The following is a 23,245-nucleotide window of genomic DNA, read 5'->3' as shown; positions in this document are numbered from 1 at the left end:
ATTGGTAGGAAAAAATACCAAATGTTAATGGTTGGTCACCCACCTTTTGAAGTAATCAGATTCTCAGCTTGGGCTTCCTCATCCCCAGGAGCTCTGTGAGAAAAATAATACACAGTTAGAGATAAAGACTAGAAGCCCCACACCAGGGACTTATGGAAATTACACTGTGAGGAGGAGATTCCTTAAAAACAGTTAGATACTCATTTCTTAATGAAATTACAAAATCAAACTATGCCTCTGCAGGAGAGCATGTGGAAGTAAAGGCTAAAACATTTGCGGCCATCTTTCCTGCTTGCACTAGGGCCCATGGCATCCTTGCTACGGTGTTTGATTTGAAGAGGCAATATTAACCAATGGGATTCACAGAGCTGAGAGACAAGACTCTTAGATACACTGGCCTATGAATTATGTTTAAGGATAGTTCAACCCAACTATAACACAGAAATATTTTAGATCGGCATTTCTCTGAAACTCTAATTTTCGCAATCAGGATTCATTCTGGTATCCACACCCTCCCCCCAAACCCTCCCCCCAGAAGGTGCAACACAAACAGCATAATCAATTTGACAGATTACCTTGGCTTCTGATTGAAACTGCCGCACCTGCACCTCCTGCCTAGGGTTAAAAAGATAGAGACATCAAATCAGCAGATGTTGCACGAATCCACACCTTGATGGAATCTTTTCTCCTATTGTTCCGGCTTCATATGTGTATGTGTAAAAGCAATGGTCTATCTAGACACTGGTTCCAGCCTTCAAGCTTGGCCAATGCCTGGCGATGACAGTGTGTTTTGTGGAGAATAAGAGTTTTGTGGAAATTTAAAGCTCAGATAGGGAAAACCACTGAAAAATGTACACTTTTCCCTGGACTATTCCTAAGTCTGACACTTACTATTCCTCCCAATACTTCCCCTCTCATTTTGGCCATTATCTTGGCCAATGCTTTCGCAATTTCTGGCTAATTGAATTCTAGGTTGGTTACAAAAGAATACAGGCCTCTCCTTAATGTTTTCTAGAGTATAACTGGACCAACAGTTTAACTACTCTATGGAGGTGGTGGTAGGCCATGTAATTATATGTCAGCGGAGTCAAAGGAAAACCCCCCATTGTGGGTGCCGACCAACCTATGCAGGTTATGAGGAAATGTGGAATGGAGCAATGTTACCCTGATTCTGCTGACAGTTTCCTCCAGTCATCAAAACATCACCTTGCCTTTATAACTCTATCGTTCCCAACATTTTCCACCCACTGCCTTGCCTCTCATTGGCTGTTAATAATCCTTATTTCATTCCAACACTTTCTGTTCACCTTATTAGTTCTTCTACTCTTCTTCCTTTTGCAATGGCTGGTACTCTACTTATTTTTTCTCCACAGCTGTACCTGCCCTTTCTTCATGTCCGTATTTCCCCTCCCTGTTCCCCCTGAATTTTTACAATATTTTCCTATTATTTCTGAATCTGTGATTCCATCTTTACTCAAGGGCGATTCTCCAAGTGCCTCTTTCTTAGGAAGTCTGCCAGCATCAGGGCCAGGTTCCCCGCTTGGAGTTACTGACCCGTGTGGGGGGGGGGGGGGGAGGGGGGGGGGAGGTGTGTAGCAGTAAACGGGGTCAGCAGGTATTAAGATCTGTACCCTCAGGTTACCATCAGAAATGAGGAATTATCAGACATTTCTGTTGCTTTCAGGAGCCAAAATGTCTGAGCGAAAAGCATCACTCTGCAGTCTTCCCGCGGATCTTGTAATTCCAACGGGGCTGGTAACTCCACTTACTATTTGCTTATATCTGATTGGAGCCTCATGAACATCTCTGTTGAGACCTTGCTTTGATCGCTTACTGAGTCCTGAGACCTTAATGGAAAGTGTGTAGGTAGCTGCTAAGAATCTGTTTGCCTTGTATAACCCAGAAAAACTATACCTGGATTTCTCTCTTGGGTGAGTATAATTACACTTCTGATTATTACAGAAAGTTTAACAAGTCTGAAGTGATCATTAGATTAACCCTTCAGGTGTTGTGCTAAAGTCATACTTAGGCATCATATCGCACCCTTCTGATAACGGCCTCTGTAGTGCTTAATGACCAAGGTACTTACCTTTGGTAATGCCTTATCTGGCAGAGACTCTATCTAGCCGCAGATCCCTTACCTTAGAATTATCCCCAGGCGTCAAATTGAATCCGGAAATTTGTCATGGGCAGTAACCCTTCGCACTGGCAGTTAGCATCATTTGACTCTATGTGGCGTCGTTCAACTCTCCATGGCATCCACCATGCCAGAAGTGACATCCGTGGTGCCAGTATAGGTGCCACACAGGTGTGCTGACGTCAGCTACTTTTTGTGACTTTCCCATGCCAGAAGAGCAGAGCCACGAAGTACACTAAACACTGGTGTGGGAAACGAAAGCACTGCAAGGGGAAAGCCCTGTCCCTAGAAAACCATTGGCAGAGCAAGGCGGATGGGTGGGTCAGTAAGGAATCTGCGGCTAGATAGAGTCTCTAACAGCTAAGGCGTTACAGAGGGTCAGAAACGTGTTCATTGGATAGAGACTTCTAGCCACAGATCCTTTACTTTAGAATAGATACCCAAGCAATACCTCCCGGAGGTGGGTCTTCAGACCAATTTTACATGAGGAAGTCCTGCAGGACCGAATGGGCAAAGTGCCCATCCCAATGGACCTAACTGTCAAGACAGTAGTGTTTGGTAAACATGTGCAGGGAAGCACACGTTGCTGCTTGGCAGATGTCCAGGACCAGAACTCAGTGAGCTAATGCAGTTGTGGTATCTTTAGCCCTGGTGGAATGAAGATGCAAACCCTCAGGGGGTTGCTTCTTCGCCAATGCATAGAAGAATTTGATACAGAGAATGATCCATTGTGACTGGTCCTCTTCTGTACAGCCCATCTTTTCTTCGCTCCAACATACCCCACAAAGAGGTGGTCATCCACCCAGAATTCTCGTGTGTGGTCAAGGTAGAACAACAACGCTCTTTTTGGGTCCTGGCAGTGAAGTTGCTCCTCTTCCTTGGAGGGATGAGGAAGAGCGCAAAAAGTACACAGACTGATGGTTTGGCCTGCCTGAAATGAAGAGACCACTTTTGGAAGAAAGCAAACTCTTGTACAAAGCACCAGTTTGTCTGGGTAGATGTTACGATGATAGAGGCTTGGATGACAAGGTCTGAAGCACACTGACCCTCCGGGCAGATGTTATTGCCACCAGGAAGGCTGTCTTGATGGTAAAGAGCTAGAGAGGACAGTTATGTAAGAGCTCAAATGGAGCGCACATCAGGAACGTCAGGACCAGATTGGGGTCCCAATCTGGATGATACTCCCTTTTCCATAGCCACAGTAGGGGCAGCATGGCTCCAGTCGGTGCCGGAGCCAGCATTAGACAACCCATCTCCGGCTCCGTGTCAGTGATGAGAATGGGGATGGCGGTGCCGGTGGGTGCCAGCTGCACTGGCAACATTGGACTCGGGCCTGTGTCAGGGAAGGTTGCCATGGCATCGATACAGATCCATGTGTGGATCTTTGGGGGACAACTAGTGCTGGAGCCACCGACATGGATCCAATAGGGGCCCTCCTGAATCTGTGGGGCCCATAGGCACGATGGAGGGAATAGGCTGCTCAAATATGGCGTACATGGCCTCAGAAAATACTTTTATTTGAGCATGGGTCACTCCGGTTCCAAGAAATGCATGGAGGCATGGAGACGGCTCAGACGGGGGGCGTGGCTTGGCAGCCGACGGGCATGGACGCGTGAGCGATGAGCTCCGCATCCAGCCCAGCAATTAATCCTGCAACGAGTGTCCCCCCGGCGGTTTGAAGCTCCCGGAGGGCTCCCCCTGCCAACTCGGGACCCCTGGAGCAGTCGGGCGGGGTGGAGCGCAGCGCAGAGGGCTGACGCGGAGCCGGAGAAGCGGCGGAGGCGGGCGGCCGTCGGCCATGTTGGGCGGCCTATGAGGGGACGGGAAGCAGCGGTCCACAGTGCTGGAGGAGCGGGCCGGAAGTGAGGCTGCATCGGCTGCGGGCACCGGAAGTGCCGGCCTGGCCCTGCTGATCGGAGGGTGGCTGCAGAGATCGCCCTCAATGCGGAGCCCGGGGCTGGGATGCCCGCAACAGCGTGACCTAGCTGCGGTGGCTGAGCTGCGGTGAAGCGGCGACACGGCGGACGGCACTGGGCTTGTGCCGGTAGTGGAGGGCCTGGAACTGGAGCGCCCGCAGTGAGACACCACGTGTTTAGTGGACCAGCGAGGTGGGTGACCGGCGCAGCGAACCCCTCGGAGGTGGCGACTTGGCTGGCCACAGGTGGCGGACGTGAGGACCTGGCTTCTGGGTGGTGCCCGCCTTGGTGCGACAGTCCCGGCGTCCCTCGGAGGACAGCGGAAAGGGTCGGACGAGGCCCCCGGCCACAGCAGCTTTGGAGAAGGCTAGGGGCCGCTCCCGTCGGGGCGCCCGGTGAGAGGCAGGAGGGCGCTGGTTCCTTGTGGGCCGAAGGCAAGGTGGAGCAGGTCCCTGAGGCCGGTGAGGAGGCGCACTTCCCGCAGATCTGGTGAGCGGGCCTGGAGGCCGCTTGGGGAGGGCCTCCCTGACGAACCGCCTGGCCGGAAGAATGGGCAAGCCGCGACTCAAGCCGGGAGGGAATCCAGTGGAGTCAGCGGGAGACCCTGCCGATGGCTGCAAGGGCGGCACCGGCGCCGACTCTGCGGCGGGCCTACAGCAGCGACAGCTCGACCAAATCTTACAGGCCATAGCGGACACAAAAACGGCGCTGCAAAATGATATCGCCCAGGTATCCTCGGACCTGGGGCTGCTCCGGGCGGACCACAGGAAGCTGGTGGACAGGGTCAAGACCACGGAGGACAGGATGGACCTGGTGGAGCCAGCGCAGAAGGTATTGGAGGGTCAGACAGCGGATCTCCTACGGCGGGTGGTGACTCTGGAAAAGAGGGCCGAGGACGCTGAAGGGCGCAACCGCCGCAATAACATTCGCGTAGTCGGGCTGCCGGAAAAGATCGAAGGGGGAGATATGCTAACCTACCTGGAGACCTGGCTGCAAGAGGTGGTGGCGCCCGAGGGACTTACGCGGTTCTTTACTTTGGAGAGGGCGCATAGAGTTCCGGCCCGTCCCCCGGACCCGGGCCGACCGCCCCGGCCGGTGGTGGCCCGCCTGCTGCATTACAAGGACTGGGATATTATCCTTCAGAGGGCCAGAACTTCGGGACCCTACCAGGTGGAGAACGCTCGGGTTTCTATTTACCCGGATTACCCCATGGAGGTTCAGCGCAGACGTACCTCATTCCTGGCGGTGAAGAGGGCACTGCGGGAAGAGGGGCTGCAATACTCTTTGTTGTTCCCGGCCCGCCTCCGAGTGGTGATGGATGGGGCGGCTTCCTTCTTCACTGACCCCGCGGCAGCCTGGAGTTGGCTGGAGTCGGCCCGGACCCGAGCGGCGGCGCATGCTGATGGGGAGGGGCCGCAGGGTACCCCGACGAAGGCCCGTCGCAACAGACGCAACAGGGTGAGGACAGCGGGGGCCCGATCACCGGGTGCGTCCCAGACGGCTCTGGAGAGGCGAGCTGCGCTGCGGGCGGTCTCTGTGATTTCCGGGGCCACAGCCTCCCAGCCCAGCGAGGATTTGGGCTCTAGGAAGGGCACAGAGGACTCCCACTCGGACAGTGCTATCGACGAAGCGGAGGTGCTGCCAGATGTTACCCCGGGGACGGCGGATGGACTGTTGGACGCTTGAAGGTTTGGGGAGTGCTCGGGCCATGAACTGAGGGACTTGGGCAGGGAGGACTGGGTACATGTGGAGAGGGAGGCTGGTCCGGGCTTGATGGGGCTCAGGGAGAGACCGGTACCAGGTGGGGTCCATGGCTGGAGGTTATGGAGATTATTGGGGGCCCTGGGGGTAGGGGCGGGGGAGCCTGCAGGGAGTGGACCGCTGGGGGGGATTGACGGAGACTGGGCGTGGATGCTCTGGGGAGGACTGCCGTCAAACCCGTCAGGCGTAGAGCCACCACCTCAACCTCACGGACATAGTGAGACTCTGGTGGCTACCAGAGTATTTGGTTTCTGTTTGGGGGAGTATTTGGATGGGTGACTGTGGTTTAGAGCCTGTTCTGGGGAGGGGTGGGGAATCGGGGAGTTGGGGTGTTTTAGGGTTTCAGGGGGTTGTCAGTGTGCCTTGGAGGGGTGGGAAGGGATGGTTGGTTCGACGATGGGATGGGGACCCCCCCTGAATTGAGAATTGTGACTTGGAATGTGAGGGGGCTCACCTCTATGGTGAAGAGACATAAAATCCATGCCTACTTAGTGCGGAGAGGGGTTCAGGTAGCCTTCCTTCAAGAGACCCACTTGGACAGAGAGGAGGGGAAGGCATTGCAGAGGCGCTGGCGGGGTCAATTGTACTACACCACCTTTTCGAGGTTTGCCCGGGGGGCTCTGATCTGGGTGAGAGCAGGTGTCCCTTTCCAACCCCTGATGACATTGGTAGACCCAGAGGGCAGGTTCGTAGCAGTGCAGGGGCGGCTGGATGGGAGGGATTTGAGCATGTGTAGTGTGTATGCCCCTAATATGGACCAGGCTGCGTTTTTCTCCAGGCTGTCGGGGCAGTTGGCGGCGTATTTGACGGGGCCGGTGGTGCTGGGGGGGGACTTTAATTCGGTGACGGATGTGGAGTTGGATAGGTCCCACCCTCCCCTGGCACAGTCGGCGGTGCGTCGGGTGGCCAATAGTCGACGTAGCTGGCAGGTCACTTGGGGTCTGGTAGACACTTGGCGTACTCATCACCCGCTGGACAGGGATAACTCCTTCTATTCTGCCCCCCATGAGCTGTATGTCCGATTGGATGGTATACTGTGTTCTCCGGACGTCCAATCGCTGATGCGACATAGTGAATATTTAGCTAAAACTCTCTCGGACCATAACCCCTGTATGGGGGTGCTGCAGTGGTCCAGGCAGCGGCAAGTTATTCCCAAATGGCGTCTTAACCCTCTGCTTCTGGAGGACCCGGTCTTCCGGGCTGAGGTTAGTGACTGCATAACACAATATTTCGAGCGAAACTCGGGTACGACGGCAAGCCGGGCGACGGAATGGGACGTGTTTAAGGCGGTTGTTCGGGGGGTTTGTATATCCTCCACAGCCGGAGTACGGAAGACGTTATTGAAGGAGGTAGATGGGGCGGAGGCTCTGCTGCGGGCGGCGGAACGGGCGCATCAGACGGGGAGCGGTGAGTTGGCTGCGGTTGCTGAGGCGCGTGAGGGTGTGGCGGTGCAGGTGGAGAAGCTCCGCTGCTTTGACCATAAAAGCTACCTAATGCGAACGCACGCGGAGCGCGATAAGGTGGGATCCCTTCTGGCGTGGCTAGCGAACCCGGCGGCCCGGGGGGAACCGATACTTTCCCTGACTGAAGCGGGGGGTGCCCCGGTTTATTCCCAGAAGGGGATAAATCAGCAGTTTGCCGGATACTACGCTGGGCTATACGATAGCACCATGGAGGGGGAGCCTGAGGGCCTAGCGGACTTCTTGCTGGAGGCCCGCCTTCCTCGACTGGACCCGGAGATTGGGAAAGATCTTGGCAGTGCCATATCGCTGGGCGAGATTCGTGCGGCGATTAGACACATGGCACGTCGGAAAACCCCGGGGGCAGATGGGTTGCCTGTCGAGTTCTTTGCGGCGTTTCCGGATCTGTTAGCCCCGCAGCTGCAGGCCCTCTACAGCGAAGCCTGGCGGCGTGGGTGCTTCCCCCGCCTCTGCTCGGGAGGCGATTGTGATACCCTTATTAAAGCCCGGAGGGGAGGCCGACGCGCGCACGGCGTATCTGCCGCTCTCCATGTTGACGGTGGACTATAAAATATTGAGTAAGATACTGGCGTCGCACCTTTTGGGTCATATGACCGCCTTAATCCACCCGGATCAGGCGGGCTTTATTCCTCGACGCAGCACTGCCACTTCAGTGCGAAGGTTGATGCGAGTGATGGAACTGGACCGGGAGGTCTTCCCGGAGGCCTGCACGCTGTCGGTCGACATAGAAAAGGCCTTCGATAGTGTGGAATGGCCTTATTTATACCGAGTGTTGCGGGAGTTCGGCTTGGGGGAGGACTTTGTGCGCTGGACCACGTTGCTTTATAGCGAGGCTACGGCCCGAGTGCAGACGGGGGTCACCATATCGGCCTCCTACCATGTCCGGAGGGGGACAAGGCAGGGGTGTTCCCTCTCCCCCCTGCTGTTTGCGCTGGCCATTGAACCATTGGCAGCTCATGCCCGATGAGGGGGTGCGTATGTAGGAGTTTCCTTGCGGGAGGATACGCATTATATCTCCCTCTATGCAGACGATCTGCTGATGTTCTTGGCGGATGCGGCGGGAGCACTGGAGGGAGCGGTTGCCCTCTTGGAGGAGTTTGGTCGGCTGTCTGGGCTTAAGGTCAACTGGCGTAAAACGTGTTTGTTCCCGATGTCGCGAGGGGGACAGCCCCCGCAGGCGTTGGGTCATATCCGCTGGGAAGGCAGCTGTCTCCGTTATCTGGGGGTTAACATTTACCATACCCAGACTGATTTGCTGGAGGGGAATGTGGGTAGAGCGCTTCGAGGCCTAAGGGGTAGCATGGGGTTTTGGAAAACGCTCCCGCTCTCGTGTGCTGGGAGGGTGGCGCTGCTGAAAATGGTGGCGCTGCCGCGGCTCCTTTACTATTTTCGCACCCTTCCAATATGGATCCCGGCGTCGTTCTTTGCGACGCTGCGGGTATTAACCACGAGCTTCATTTGGGGTTCGGGAAGGCGTCGAGTGGCGCTGACCACCTTGCGGCGGCCACGGGCAGAGGGGGGCTTGGCGGCTCCGGATTTCGAGTGGTACTATCTGGCGGCCCAGCTCCAGTGGCTCACGCAGGCGGTGGCCAGGGAGTACAGGGGCCCGGAAGGCCCTCAGGGCAGACTAATCCCGCGCCATGTGCTGGCCTTTATAGTCCTCCACCAGAGGTTGGACCTCGCCCAGCTCACCTTGGAGGAACGTACCCTCCGGTTATGCTGGAACAGATGCCAGAGAAGGGCCGCCATAGTTCACCCCTATGCCCCGGAGATCCCCCTGGGGATGTGTACGGCGTTCCCGCATGGAGGAGATTGGTCGGGATTAGCGGTCTGGGAGGAACTGGGGGTACAGATGGTGGGGGACTTATTTAGAGAGGGAGTACTGCTGCCTTTCCAAGACTTGCAGGACTCTTATGGGCTTCCGCGGGGAGACTTCCTGCTTCATTCGGCCTTGGTGGCGAGCCTCCAGAGGCATTGGAACGTGGGGCTGTCAGAACCCCCGACTGCCGCGCGTTGCCAATATGTAGTGATGGCAGCGGGGACGGCTAAGGCCATCACATGCCTTTATCGCCGGCTGTCGACGGAGAGCCTTCTCCCCCTGGGCGCCCTGAGGGAAAAGTGGGAGGCGGACCTAGGGAAAGAGATCCCTGAGTCTACGTGGTCCACGCTGGTGCGGAGGGCCTGGAAGGGGACGAGGAATGCCAGGTTCCAGTTAGTCCAGTTTTTTACGTTACACAGAGCATACCGGACACCGGCCAAGATACTGCAATATTTCGGGGGAGCGCACTCTCGGTGCCCGCGGTGCGGGGTGGACGGTGCGGACTTTCGACACATATTTTGGTCCTGTATGCAGTTGGGTGACTACTGGGAAGCGGTGGTGGATTGCTTGAACCAGGTCACGGATCGCTCCATTGCTCCAGAGATGGGGACCTGCTTGCTGCTTTGGTTCCCCCACACTCGCCGCACGAAGGTCACTAGCAAATTTTATGATCTAGGGCTGATAATGGCCAAGAGGGAATTGACTCTGCACTGGAAATCCCGGGGGGGACCTAACTTCCTGCGCTGGAGATCAGCATTGGCGCGTTGGGCAGGGGCTGAGGGCACGCTCCGGGTGCAACTGGCCCTCCGGCGAGATGACGAAAAAGCGCTAGCGACGGCCCGGGCATGGGAAGCGTTGGTGGTAGAACTTCAGGGGTTGATGTCCGAGACGGGGGCGGAGGGGAGTGGGTCTGACGGGGAAGTGGTAGTGGGGAGCGGGGAGTAGAAGAGGCGAGACGGCGGGCCCTGACCGCCTACACTTTGGGCTGGGCTAGCTGGAAGGTCCTGTTGGTTTAGGGAGAGGCTGGGCCCCTGTATTGTATTGCCCAGGGGGAGGGGACACGTCGAAAGTGGGACCGGGGTAGAAGATGGGGGCACACTGACAGAGGGAGGGGGAGGGGGGGTAAGGGACCGGGTGGGAAAGTTGAGCCGTCCTTGGGAGAGTCGGGGATGCTGGTACATGTGGGGTATTTCCTGGACGGGCGGGGATTGAGAGTTGATTGTTGTATTGTTGTGTTGGAAAACAATAAAAAATGTTTCAACAAAAAAAAAAATGGAGACGGCTCAGACACTGGCTCAACCATGGAGCCAGGCCTTGAGGGATGCTCCCTCGCCTTGTTGGGTAACAAACGGGATGAAGTCAAAGAGTGCTTCAGCTTCTTTTTCTTCTTGTAGCTCCCAAACTTACCTGAACGGCTCGGAGACTTGGAGTGGGATGATGACCTCATACTCTGCATTCGCTCCTGGGAACTTCCTCTCGACCGGGACCTTGAGCGTAATGGCATCACACGTTGAGCTGGCATGAGCTTGAGGGATTGCTCCCTCAAGGCCTTCAGATGCATGGTGCAGAAGTTGGGGCAGGCCTTCGGGTCATAGGTTCAAGGCACTATAGGCAAACACGATGAAGTTCTGTCAACAACCTCTATTGCTGATAGGAGCCACAGGGCTTAAAGCTGACTTTCTTGGAGGACATCCCTGCCACACCAGTAGTTGAGACCTCAATAAAAACGTTGACAAAACGTCGAAAAAAGCTTAGTCAAAAAGAGACCAAGGGGTAGTTTTTCCCGGATCTGCACTAGCTGGCGCAGAAACAAAAGAAATTAAGATCGTGGACGTGGGTGGGACCTATATAGACATTGCAGGCATCACTTCTGGCGCCAACGACGCCAAACGGGGCTGAACAATTCCACCTACCAGCGCACAAGGGTACTGCTCACGAAAAATTTCCGGATCGAGTCTGATGCCTGGGGATAAATTTAAGTTAAGGAATTTGGGGCTAGAAGTCTTTGTCAGATTTGTAAAATAATATGTGCTGGTGCCCAAGTTTTTTCTCAGAAGCCTACGGCCAGTGCTACGGAAAGTTGGGGCTGCTGAATACCAAGGATGTCTGGTCTTAATTCCACCTCACTCCTCATTCTTCTAACAACCTAAACTTCCTGCCTCCTTTAGCTCGGTGCTCAGGTCATTTTTCATCTCCGCTTTCTCTCTCTATCGCTGTTTTCCCGCCATTTTCTTCTTCCTTTTTTCACTATTCACTGACTTTTTCTCTCTTGATCTGCTTCTCAGTCTGGTGATTAAACATAAATTCCGGTGCCCACAAATGAGTCCCGGAGGGTCCCAACTGCAACCACCAGCTTTGTTAGAGCAACTGGAGACTCTGTCAGACTATTGCCTGATTCCAAAACACTCAGATTTGATTCTGACCAGTGTTATTAACTGACCTACATTTGGACAACCTATGAAAGCTGATAAGCATTGGACAAACTATAAACACTGGCATGGGATCAGGCAAGTCAGTACAGCTGCCTTTGCTCTGAACACTTACTCAGTATAAGAAGAATTCCCAACGTGAACAACACCACAGCAAACACCAAACCACCGATCCTCAAGCTCTCATAGTCTGTAAGAGAAAGTGGAACCGTGTACATGCATGTATGTATAAATTAACAATATCAATTATTTGATGCACTCATGCTTCGATGAAATCTTTTAGGTTTATAACTCAGATGGTGCAGAGAAAGGTAACACAACCCCACTCACACCTAAGACCCCCACACGCTCATACATAGTCAGCTCATATTGTCACGTGTAAGCTCTACATATCTGCATCCCCACACTGCTGGAGTGCGGCTTCATAAAATGACAGCAAACCGATGAGAGACATTCAGCTAATGTATGGGTCAATTTTTAGCAGCAGCCTTAGGAAAAGGGGATTGATAGCAAACTGCAGGTTGAGAGGTTGACTAGAATATGCAAACAAAACTAGAGAAGTTCTTTAAACAGTGGATAAACATTGAACCTACGCTTCCATAAGAGCGTACAGACACAATCATAGAAGCGCATGCGCGCCCGCACACACATACACACACACACCCGCCCCCCTTGATAAGCCATAATGAGTCACAGTGAGTAAGTCAGGGGCATACATACAATCATCCCCAAGTGACCTGCAGCCAGGTGCTTAAAACATGCACAGCTATTGGAGGAAGCCATTAGTTGCAGAGCACCGAGCCCCCTGTCTTTATGCCCTAAAATGTGCCCCAGGGATGAATTGGGCATTTGCACTACTCTTGCATTTCTCCATGTGCACAATGTCCCTTGGCGACACTGCCTCATCTATTCCACCCGATGCTCACCGTAAATAAATGGATTGGGCTCCTTCGGTTCCTGATCAGTTGCTGCAGCTGCAGAGACAAGACATAAGTGAATTTCAAAAATCTGTGTGTGATGCTTTTACCACTGCTTCATGATATTAACATAGAATGCCTCGGCTAGACGTGAGATCTTCCAACTCATTAATCTGGCATCACTACTTCCCCATTTCAGCCCCCGACAAAACACCATGGAGGATTTCTACCTCCAATCATGTCTTTGGCTCAGTGGGCAAAAGGGGGAGGAGCTTCATTAAAGTCTGTCAGAAATGTTTGCAATTCGTTCATTTTCAGGGTGGTGATAGTAAGGAAGGACCCGATTCACAAAAGAAATTTGAGACAAAATCCTAACTTTATGACTTTCGGTATTCACAAAAGGCATTTAGGAGTAGTAAAGTCAGGAAAACTAACTTTACTACTCCTAAATGCCCTTTGTGAATACAGAAAGACATAAAGTTAGGACTTTGTCTCAGATTACTTCTGTGAATTGGGCCCTAAGGGTTCATGAGTTACTGGATGGCTAACGTGAATGGGACTCCTCGTGTCTGTTTCAAAACACCAACCACCCATTGGTAAGCCAGCCTTTTAGTTCACCCTTCCATATATATATTTTGCTTTCCATGAATTGCGCTCTTCTTTTTTCCTTCACGAGCACCAAGAGTGGTTGATAATGTTGCATATTCAAATGATCCACAGCCATCTGCACTGTGACTGACTCTGCTCACCAGCCCCAATCAATTGTGAAGCTCACTAAAGTCTTAGCAAAATTGCACAATTACACATATTTTAATCAAACTGCCCTTGTGTTATCCTGTGTAGTAAACTGCACATTTCAGCTTAATCGTCCTGGAAAACATAGGGGCATATTAACAAGGGCTTTATCTCCGTTTTTTTGCTTTAAAAGCCAAAGAAGCGGAGATAAAAATATCGCCCTATCAACAACAGGGTGCTAACATGCATGCAAATCGCATGTTAGCACCCTTTTTCACTACGCTTCCCTTTGCATCTCCAATGAGATGCAAAGTGGGCATTCCAGAGCAAAATAATAGGAGAAATGTTGCTAAGCGACATCAAGCTTCACGCTAACCCTGTTAGAGACAAAAAAAGTAGCGCTAACCGCGGTAAACACTGCTTTTTTATGTCTGCTAATTTTCAGACTTAGCCATGTATTCCAATGGGAGGTGGATTACATGGCTAAGTCCACCATGGCCTATCAACAAGGATATCCCTATCCTTGTAGTTTTATCGCTGCATTACCAGCGATAACCTCCCAAAATGCCGCTATCGCTGGATTTTTTATCGCCTAGGCGGTTAGCGTTGTTAATAACGCGATAACCAGGCGATATTATCCAGCGATAGCCGGCGTTAAAAAAATTAACGCTAAGCGGCCTTAGCGTTAATTTTCCCTGTTCCTTGTTAATATGCCCCATAGCCTCGTTCTGAAGTTGGCAACACAAAGTGAGGACTGCAGAAAGTGGTATTGTCAGCCTTTTCCTCCAGGAATTTGTAACATACAAGTTCTTCTCACATTCTTCTAAAAAATAAGCCCGGCAGCTACTCTTTAGCGACTATCTGTAGGTTTCTGTCTGTCACATGTATCTGCTTCCATTCACTTGCATTGGGGAAAAATAAAAAAGTAGCACCGGAATGTATGGATTTTAAAATTATATATCCTCCAACTGATCAAAGGGCGAAGGTCTGGAACACTGATTGGGTAATTTGTCTTTGCTTATTTTGTAATGCTCCAGGTTTCATTAAAGTGCTTGGGCAAAGCAAAATAGGTTGGTTTTCTTGACTTCTCTGAACTTCATAAGGGGTGGCTTCCAGGTTTCTCCATTTAGACCACAGTTTAAGACACACTAATTAGTTGTCTATGAAGGAGATATGTTCAAGCCTCAGGAAATTCTGAAATCCCCACTCACTGGATACAAATTAGCCTGCATGGTCATAATAGCCCATGCACTGTGAATCCATTTGAACAAAAGTACAGCACACCTGAGGTTGGCTGTTTCTCTGCTTGGAAAGCCACGTATCTTTTGTTTCTGTCTCCTTTGATTGATCATGGAAGGCTGTGCTCGAGACACTGGAGCTTTGGTTGTATGGCTTTGAGCTAGTTATCTTCTGTCATAACAGGAAGTACTATGCTAAAATTAAAGACCGTAAATCTTCTATAGCGGAATCAGTTTAAGGAGTTTCCTGGGGGTCAGTCCTAGCCCTCCTGTGATTCAGTTTTTTAATGGAGTAATCATGGAAATGTCTGGATTCGCTGTGCACTAATATAGCTTTATAGCCCACCGTAGCAGGCTATACCGGCCATTAAATGTCCGCTCCAACGTTAAAGGCCCAAGCCCAAGGCGAGGGCTTTTAACAAGTGAGCGGGACTTTAATGTCGATGTAGCCCAGCTATGAGGGGATATAAGGCTATTAGAACATTTCGCCACCAGAATGCAGAATGTTCTAACAAATAAAACAAAAGCCTCATGGAGCCTGAGGGGACTGAAATCCTCCCGGGCTCTGTGAGGCCTTTGCTCACAGCAACAGCTGTGAATGACAACATTGAAATGCTGGAGCTAGGGGCTTCTACTGGTCATTAGAAGCCCAGCGCACCCCATTGTTTCAATGGAGCTCCCGACATTCCAATGTTTTAATATGATGGTAACACCCAATTGTACCTGAAAATCCGCAATATAAAAGACTTTTCCATCCTAAGGCGCTGACTCATCAAACTACATACCTGAACATAAACGCTTTCTCCTTTTCAATCCGCCGAAAATGAAGTTTGTTTTCTCTTAGGAAAGAAATCAACCTAGCCATGCTGAATCTAGAGAGATATTTCCCTATCCCTTTGTCATTTTGCTATAGTCTTGAGGTTCATGCTTGACCCGTCCTTCATTAGACGAACAGGCATGTTCCCTCGGCAAGGAAATATGTTTGTATCCATGTTGATCCTGGTCATGATGGGTAGTCAATGAGGACAATGCTCCATAGGAATAGTGCACCACCCACATTTGCTACCCACCAGAGCCAAAATTATATTCAAAATATGTTGTTTCACCCACCTGATCATTCATAGGAACAGTTGAACTACTTACCAATTCCAGTGGCTTGAGAAGTTTAAGAAGTATATACTCACTACTCTTGAAAGTCCCGAAATTCAATTCCTTACTCCTACAGAGGCAGTCCTCCCAGGTGACTGTTTCATCATGGAACTCTCTCCTGCCTGAACTAATACATCTACCACTCTCACTTCCTTCAGGAGAGACTTTAAAGGCCATTTTTCCATACAGTTCCTCAAACATGTATAACAACAGCTAGACTAAGCCCAATTTAGATTTTTCACACTGCGTTATAACTGCTGCTTTGCTTTTTACCATGTAATCCCTACCTCAACTTGATGTAACCCTGTTAATTTATGTTGTCTGTTAAGTATTACATTTCTGGTCCAGATACACCATATCCTAGCACAAATACATGAATTCATAAAATATTCTATGATGTCAAGATCTAACCATGCACAGAAATGAGAGAGTTGGAACTAAGTTTAGTGTGTTCGCAGGAAAATTATACTTTTTCCAGTGTGAAACTCCAGTACAAGACAATTGGGAGTCTGGAAGAATGTAGTTGACATGTTAAGATCATTAAGTGCTAATACATCACTGATGCAATCAAGCACTTTGTGAGAGGTGGATTTTTCCCTTGAGCGATAGGATGGTTGACCAGAGTGTCAGACGTTGGTTTCCAAAGGCTGGGAGACTGGGGTGTTGAGGAGCAATTGAATCTTCGGTTGATTGCTGAAAACAAAGAAGTTTTAGAGTTGTTCAAAAGAGAAACTCAATTGTTTTTGAAGGCAGGAAGGTTGGGATTTTGGAAACAAGTGAGTCTAAAAATAGTGGACTTTCAGTGTTGTTCGGACAGGAAGATGTAAAGTTGTTTTTTGATTAGTAGTCTGAAAATCAGTACAATGCTGTGGGTAAATACAATAATTTAGCATTTGATGGGTCCCAAAAACAGACTGACGATGAATAGCCTGCCTCCTTTCTTCCCTATCCTTTGTCACAAAGGGGAAAGGGTGCTCCCGGGCTGGCTGAACATAATACATTTATGGTCAGATTTAGAGGACAACCAGCATAGCTTGGTGAGGAAACTTGCAAGCTCTGCATCCTCATGAGTCAGAAGAATGCAATCCCTACAGATCCTGTTCAACTTAGGCGCTTCTCAAGTTTCTAGCTGGCAGCACGAGATAGCCTGCAAAGCCTTTCTGTCTTGACGTTACAACAAACAAATGATGGACGGAATGCTGACAATGCATACATTCTCCCCCAGTCAAGAGATCTGGGTTAAATCCATCGTTCTTTTGCCCACTACGCCACTCCAGTTCAGACATGGCCATATGCAAATCAGTCTTGACCCTGTGCCTCATGGGAACAGTCCAGCCCGAACTGCCAAGCCATGTCTTCCCTGGACCGGAATCAAGCATCCTAGGACCGGTTTCTGGCTATCAGCCGTCATCAGCCAGGATAGCTTGACTCCAGTGGCGTAGTGAGCACGGGTCCCACGTCTGGGAATACCCATCCCACTTAGGGCGAAAAGCGTTACAACAAACAAATGATGGACGGAATGCTGACAATGCAGACATTCTCCCCCAGTCAAGAGATCGGGGTTAAATCCATCGTTCTTTTGCCCACTACGCCACCCCAGTTTAGACATGGCCATATGCAAATCAGTCTTGACCCTGTGCCTCATGGGAACAGTCCAGCCCGAACTGCCAAGCCATGTCTTCCCTGGACCGGAATCAAGCATCCTAGGACCGGTTTTTGGCTATCAGCCGTCATCAGCCAGGATAGCTTGACTCCAGTGGCGTAGTGAGCACGGGTCCCACGTCTGTAGTGGACAAAAGAACGATGGATTTAACCCAGATCTCTTGACTGGGGGAGAATGTATGCATTGTCAGCATTCTGTCCATCATTTTGTTTGTTGAAACGCTTTTCGCCCTAAGTGGGATGGGTATTCCCAGACGTGGGACCCGTGCTCACTACGCCACTGGAGTCAAGCTATCCTGGCTGATGACGGCTGATAGCCAGAAACCGGTCCTAGGATGCTTGATTCCGGTCCAGGGAAGACATGGCTTGGCAGTTCGGGCTGGACTGTTCCCATGAGGCACAGGGTCAAGACTGATTTGCATATGGCCATGTCTAAACTGGGGTGGTGTAGTGGGCAAAAGAACGATGGATTTAACCCAGATCTCTTGACTGGGGGAGAATGTATGCATTGTCAGCATTCCGTCCATCATTTGTTTGTTGAAACGCTTTTCGCCCTAAGTGGGATGGGTATTCCCAGACGTGGGACCCGTGCTCACTACGCCACTGGAGTCAAGCTATCCTGGCTGATGACGGCTGATAGCCAGAAACCGGTCCTAGGATGCTTGATTCCGGTCCAGGGAAGACATGGCTTGGCAGTTCGGGCTGGACTGTTCCCATGAGGCACAGGGTCAAGACTGATTTGCATATGGCCATGTCTAAACTGGGGTGGTGTAGTGGGCAAAAGAACGATGGATTTAACCCAGATCTCTTGACTGGGGGAGAATGTATGCATTGTCAGCATTCCGTCCATCATTTGTTTGTTGAAACGCTTTTCGCCCTAAGTGGGATGGGTATTCCCAGACGTGGGACCCGTGCTCACTACGCCACTGGAGTCAAGCTATCCTGGCTGATGACGGCTGATAGCCAGAAACCGGTCCTAGGATGCTTGATTCCGGTGCAGGGAAGACATGGCTTGGCAGTTCGGGCTGGACTGTTCCCATGAGGCACAGGGTCAAGACTGATTTGCATATGGCCATGTCTAAACTGGGGTGGTGTAGTGGGCAAAAGAACGATGGATTTAACCCAGATCTCTTGACTGGGGGAGAATGTATGCATTGTCAGCATTCCGTCCATCATTTGTTTGTTGAAACGCTTTTCGCCCTAAGTGGGATGGGTATTCCCAGACGTGGGACCCGTGCTCACTACGCCACTGGAGTCAAGCTATCCTGGCTGATGACGGCTGATAGCCAGAAACCGGTCCTAGGATGCTTGATTCCGGTCCAGGGAAGACATGGCTTGGCAGTTCGGGCTGGACTGTTCCCATGAGGCACAGGGTCAAGACTGATTTGCATATGGCCATGTCTAAACTGGGGTGGTGTAGTGGGCAAAAGAACGATGGATTTAACCCAGATCTCTTGACTGGGGGAGAATGTATGCATTGTCAGCATTCCGTCCATCATTTGTTTGTTGAAACGCTTTTCGCCCTAAGTGGGATGGGTATTCCCATACGTGGGACCCGTGCTCACTACGCCATTGGAGTCAAGCTATCCTGGCTGATGACGGCTGATAGCCAGAAACCGGTCCTAGGATGCTTGATTCCGGTCCAGGGAAGACATGGCTTGGCAGTTCGGGCTGGACTGTTCCCATGAGGCACAGGGTCAAGACTGATTTGCATATGGCCATGTCTAAACTGGGGTGGTGTAGTGGGCAAAAGAACGATGGATTTAACCCAGATCTCTTGACTGGGGGAGAATGTATGCATTGTCAGCATTCCGTCCATCATTTGTTTGTTGAAACGCTTTTCGCCCTAAGTGGGATGGGTATTCCCAGACGTGGGACCCGTGCTCACTACGCCACTGGAGTCAAGCTATCCTGGCTGATGACGGCTGATAGCCAGAAACCGGTCCTAGGATGCTTGTTTCCGGTCCAGGGAAGACATGGCTTGGCAGTTCGGGCTGGACTGTTCCCATGAGGCACAGGGTCAAGACTGATTTGCATATGGCCATGTCTAAACTGGGGTGGTGTAGTGGGCAAAAGAACGATGGATTTAACCCAGATCTCTTGACTGGGGGAGAATGTATGCATTGTCAGCATTCCGTCCATCATTTGTTTGTTGAAACGCTTTTCGCCCTAAGTGGGATGGGTATTCCCATACGTGGGACCCGTGCTCACTACGCCATTGGAGTCAAGCTATCCTGGCTGATGACGGCTGATAGCCAGAAACCGGTCCTAGGATGCTTGATTCCGGTCCAGGGAAGACATGGCTTGGCAGTTCGGGCTGGACTGTTCCCATGAGGCACAGGGTCAAGACTGATTTGCATATGGCCATGTCTAAACTGGGGTGGTGTAGTGGGCAAAAGAACGATGGATTTAACCCAGATCTCTTGACTGGGGGAGAATGTATGCATTGTCAGCATTCCGTCCATCATTTGTTTGTTGAAACGCTTTTCGCCCTAAGTGGGATGGGTATTCCCATACGTGGGACCCGTGCTCACTACGCCACTGGAGTCAAGCTATCCTGGCTGATGACGGCTGATAGCCAGAAACCGGTCCTAGGATGCTTGATTCCGGTCCAGGGAAGACATGGCTTGGCAGTTCGGGCTGGACTGTTCCCATGAGGCACAGGGTCAAGACTGATTTGCATATGGCCATGTCTAAACTGGGGTGGTGTAGTGGGCAAAAGAACGATGGATTTAACCCAGATCTCTTGACTGGGGGAGAATGTATGCATTGTCAGCATTCCGTCCATCATTTGTTTGTTGAAACGCTTTTCGCCCTAAGTGGGATGGGTATTCCCAGACGTGGGACCCGTGCTCACTACGCCACTGGAGTCAAGCTATCCTGGCTGATGACGGCTGATAGCCAGAAACCGGTACTAGGATGCTTGATTCCGGTCCAGGGAAGACATGGCTTGGCAGTTCGGGCTGGACTGTTCCCATGAGGCACAGGGTCAAGACTGATTTGCATATGGCCATGTCTAAACTGGGGTGGTGTAGTGGGCAAAAGAACGATGGATTTAACCCAGATCTCTTGACTGGGGGAGAATGTATGCATTGTCAGCATTCCGTCCATCATTTGTTTGTTGAAACGCTTTTCGCCCTAAGTGGGATGGGTATTCCCAGACGTGGGACCCGTGCTCACTACGCCACTGGAGTCAAGCTATCCTGGCTGATGACGGCTGATAGCCAGAAACCGGTCCTAGGATGCTTGATTCCGGTCCAGGGAAGACATGGCTTGGCAGTTCGGGCTGGACTGTTCCCATGAGGCACAGGGTCAAGACTGATTTGCATATGGCCATGTCTAAACTGGGGTGGTGTAGTGGGCAAAAGAACGATGGATTTAACCCAGATCTCTTGACTGGGGGAGAATGTATGCATTGTCAGCATTCCGTCCATCATTTGTTTGTTGAAACGCTTTTCGCCCTAAGTGGGATGGGTATTCCCAGACGTGGGACCCGTGCTCACTACGCCACTGGAGTCAAGCTATCCTGGCTGATGACGGCTGATAGCCAGAAACCGGACCTAGGATGCTTGATTCTGGTGCAGGGAAGACATGGCTTGGCAGTTCGGGCTGGACTGTTCCCATGAGGCACAGGGTCAAGACTGATTTGCATATGGCCATGTCTAAACTGGGGTGGTGTAGTGGGCAAAAGAACGATGGATTTAACCCAGATCTCTTGACTGGGGGAGAATGTATGCATTGTCAGCATTCCGTCCATCATTTGTTTGTTGAAACGCTTTTCGCCCTAAGTGGGATGGGTATTCCCAGACGTGGGACCCGTGCTCACTACGCCACTGGAGTCAAGCTATCCTGGCTGATGATGGCTGATAGCCAGAAACCGGTCCTAGGATGCTTGATTCCGGTCCAGGGAAGACATGGCTTGGCAGTTCGGGCTGGACTGTTCCCATGAGGCACAGGGTCAAGACTGATTTGCATATGGCCATGTCTAAACTGGGGTGGTGTAGTGGGCAAAAGAACGATGGATTTAACCCAGATCTCTTGACTGGGGGAGAATGTATGCATTGTCAGCATTCCGTCCATCATTTGTTTGTTGAAACGCTTTTCGCCCTAAGTGGGATGGGTATTCCCAGACGTGGGACCCGTGCTCACTACGCCACTGGAGTCAAGCTATCCTGGCTGATGACGGCTGATAGCCAGAAACCGGTCCTAGGATGCTTGATTCCGGTCCAGGGAAGACATGGCTTGGCAGTTCGGGCTGGACTGTTCCCATGAGGCACAGGGTCAAGACTGATTTGCATATGGCCATGTCTAAACTGGGGTGGTGTAGTGGGCAAAAGAACGATGGATTTAACCCAGATCTCTTGACTGGGGGAGAATGTATGCATTGTCAGCATTCCGTCCATCATTTGTTTGTTGAAACGCTTTTCGCCCTAAGTGGGATGGGTATTCCCAGACGTGGGACCCGTGCTCACTACGCCACTGGAGTCAAGCTATCCTGGCTGATGACGGCTGATAGCCAGAAACCGGTCCTAGGATGCTTGATTCCGGTCCAGGGAAGACATGGCTTGGCAGTTCGGGCTGGACTGTTCCCATGAGGCACAGGGTCAAGACTGATTTGCATATGGCCATGTCTAAACTGGGGTGGTGTAGTGGGCAAAAGAACGATGGATTTAACCCAGATCTCTTGACTGGGGGAGAATGTATGCATTGTCAGCATTCCGTCCATCATTTGTTTGTTGAAACGCTGTCTGTCTTGACAGCAGGCAAAATAAGCTTCATTCATGAATGGGTCAATTGAAGTCCAGGCCAACTTCCTGTCTAGTGATGCTATAGACCATCCGCTCCCAAAGGTGACACCAGTGGTGACAACTATACCGCAAGAGAGTTGGGTGGCTGAGACCACTCTCTATCAAGCTGTCCTCAGGATGCACCCTCCACGAGTTGTATGTTGGATTTTTCCCGCAAGGTTCATCCGAATAGGATCCACTGAGAAAGAGGTGCCTGTCTAATTTCAATGTCTGTGATCCTCCAGGTGGAAGTTTAGCCTGTTCTGTGCATTTCGCAGAAGAGGGCCTCAGCTATGAGTCCTAGCCTCCCTGGGGACCATGTGGGTGACCGGCTCCATCCCTCATGGAAGGATGGCAGAGCTCTTGGAAGAGGTGCAGGGTCACAGCTCACACCTTGATATGCAGGATACCTCCCATCCACCTACATAGACCCCAGAGACCACCTCGTATGATTATAACTCTAAGAAAGATGCAAAACCATTACAATTAATGAGAATGTACAAATACTGTGATCAATGACTCCACTTCAATTGTAGCCTTTCTGCATATTTTCCCAAAGAAGATGTTGTCAGTTAAAAAAAACACTGGCATTAGCACCTCCCACCCTGTTCCTGTGATAACATAGAGGAGAGGATTGTCTTATCAGTTCACAAGAGGTCAAGTTCTTTGTGATTTCCAGAAGTCTCCTCCTCCCACCTGCTCAGCAACACTTGAAAGGAACCAGTAGAAATACGTACCAAGCACTGGAACGAGGACAGAGCAGAGGAAGAGTATCGCCGACTCCATGGCCCCTGTGGAGGAGATGAGAAGACACAGCATTAGGTAGTGAGCAAGGACAGTGCTCTTCTTTTGTGGAAATGCATACAACAGTAGGGTGAACAGATGGCTTCAGGTCACCGGGGCGCTACTTTTACGTTCCTGGGCTTTGCTTTTAAGTACGAGTGTGTTAGAGCAGAAATCTCACTGGAATCTCTCCTTGCAAAAGCACCATTCAACTTCAACTACCACTACTCTTGTTTCCGCTCAAGGTGATGGATCTTTCCCACCGAGTTATGCAAATCAAATACAAATAAATATTTTAGGCAATAATGAGAGTTGTGAGTAGTTTTAAAGGGATGTATTTTCCAATCTAAGTGTAAGTTTCTCTGACTCTTCATTCATTAGACAGATATCAATCAGGTTACAGAATGGATAATAGAAAAAATATAATCAAT

At 51.0% G+C, this 23,245-nt stretch overlaps 1 protein-coding gene across 2 annotated transcripts in view; it reads right to left on the bottom strand.

Moving 5' to 3' along the window:
* Positions 1–23,245, bottom strand: part of LOC146856955 (FXYD domain-containing ion transport regulator 6-like) — a 287,847-nt gene that overhangs the window by 91,629 nt on the left and 172,973 nt on the right. For both annotated transcript variants that reach the window (XM_085647431.1, XM_085647432.1), the window contains exons 2-6: positions 22,769–22,822; positions 12,470–12,517; positions 11,659–11,733; positions 576–615; positions 44–93 (exon numbers count right to left, since the gene is read on the bottom strand). In XM_085647431.1, the coding sequence (XP_085503557.1) occupies positions 44–93; positions 576–615; positions 11,659–11,733; positions 12,470–12,517; positions 22,769–22,817 (262 nt within the window). In that variant the 5' untranslated portion in view covers positions 22,818–22,822. The remainder of the gene's footprint in view (positions 1–43; positions 94–575; positions 616–11,658; positions 11,734–12,469; positions 12,518–22,768; positions 22,823–23,245) is intronic.

The sequence above is a fragment of the Triturus cristatus genome, chromosome 3_2 (assembly GCF_964204655.1).
Source record: "Triturus cristatus chromosome 3_2, aTriCri1.1, whole genome shotgun sequence".
Lineage (NCBI taxonomy): Eukaryota > Metazoa > Chordata > Amphibia > Caudata > Salamandridae > Triturus > Triturus cristatus.
This window is presented reverse-complemented; position numbering and strand designations above follow the sequence as displayed.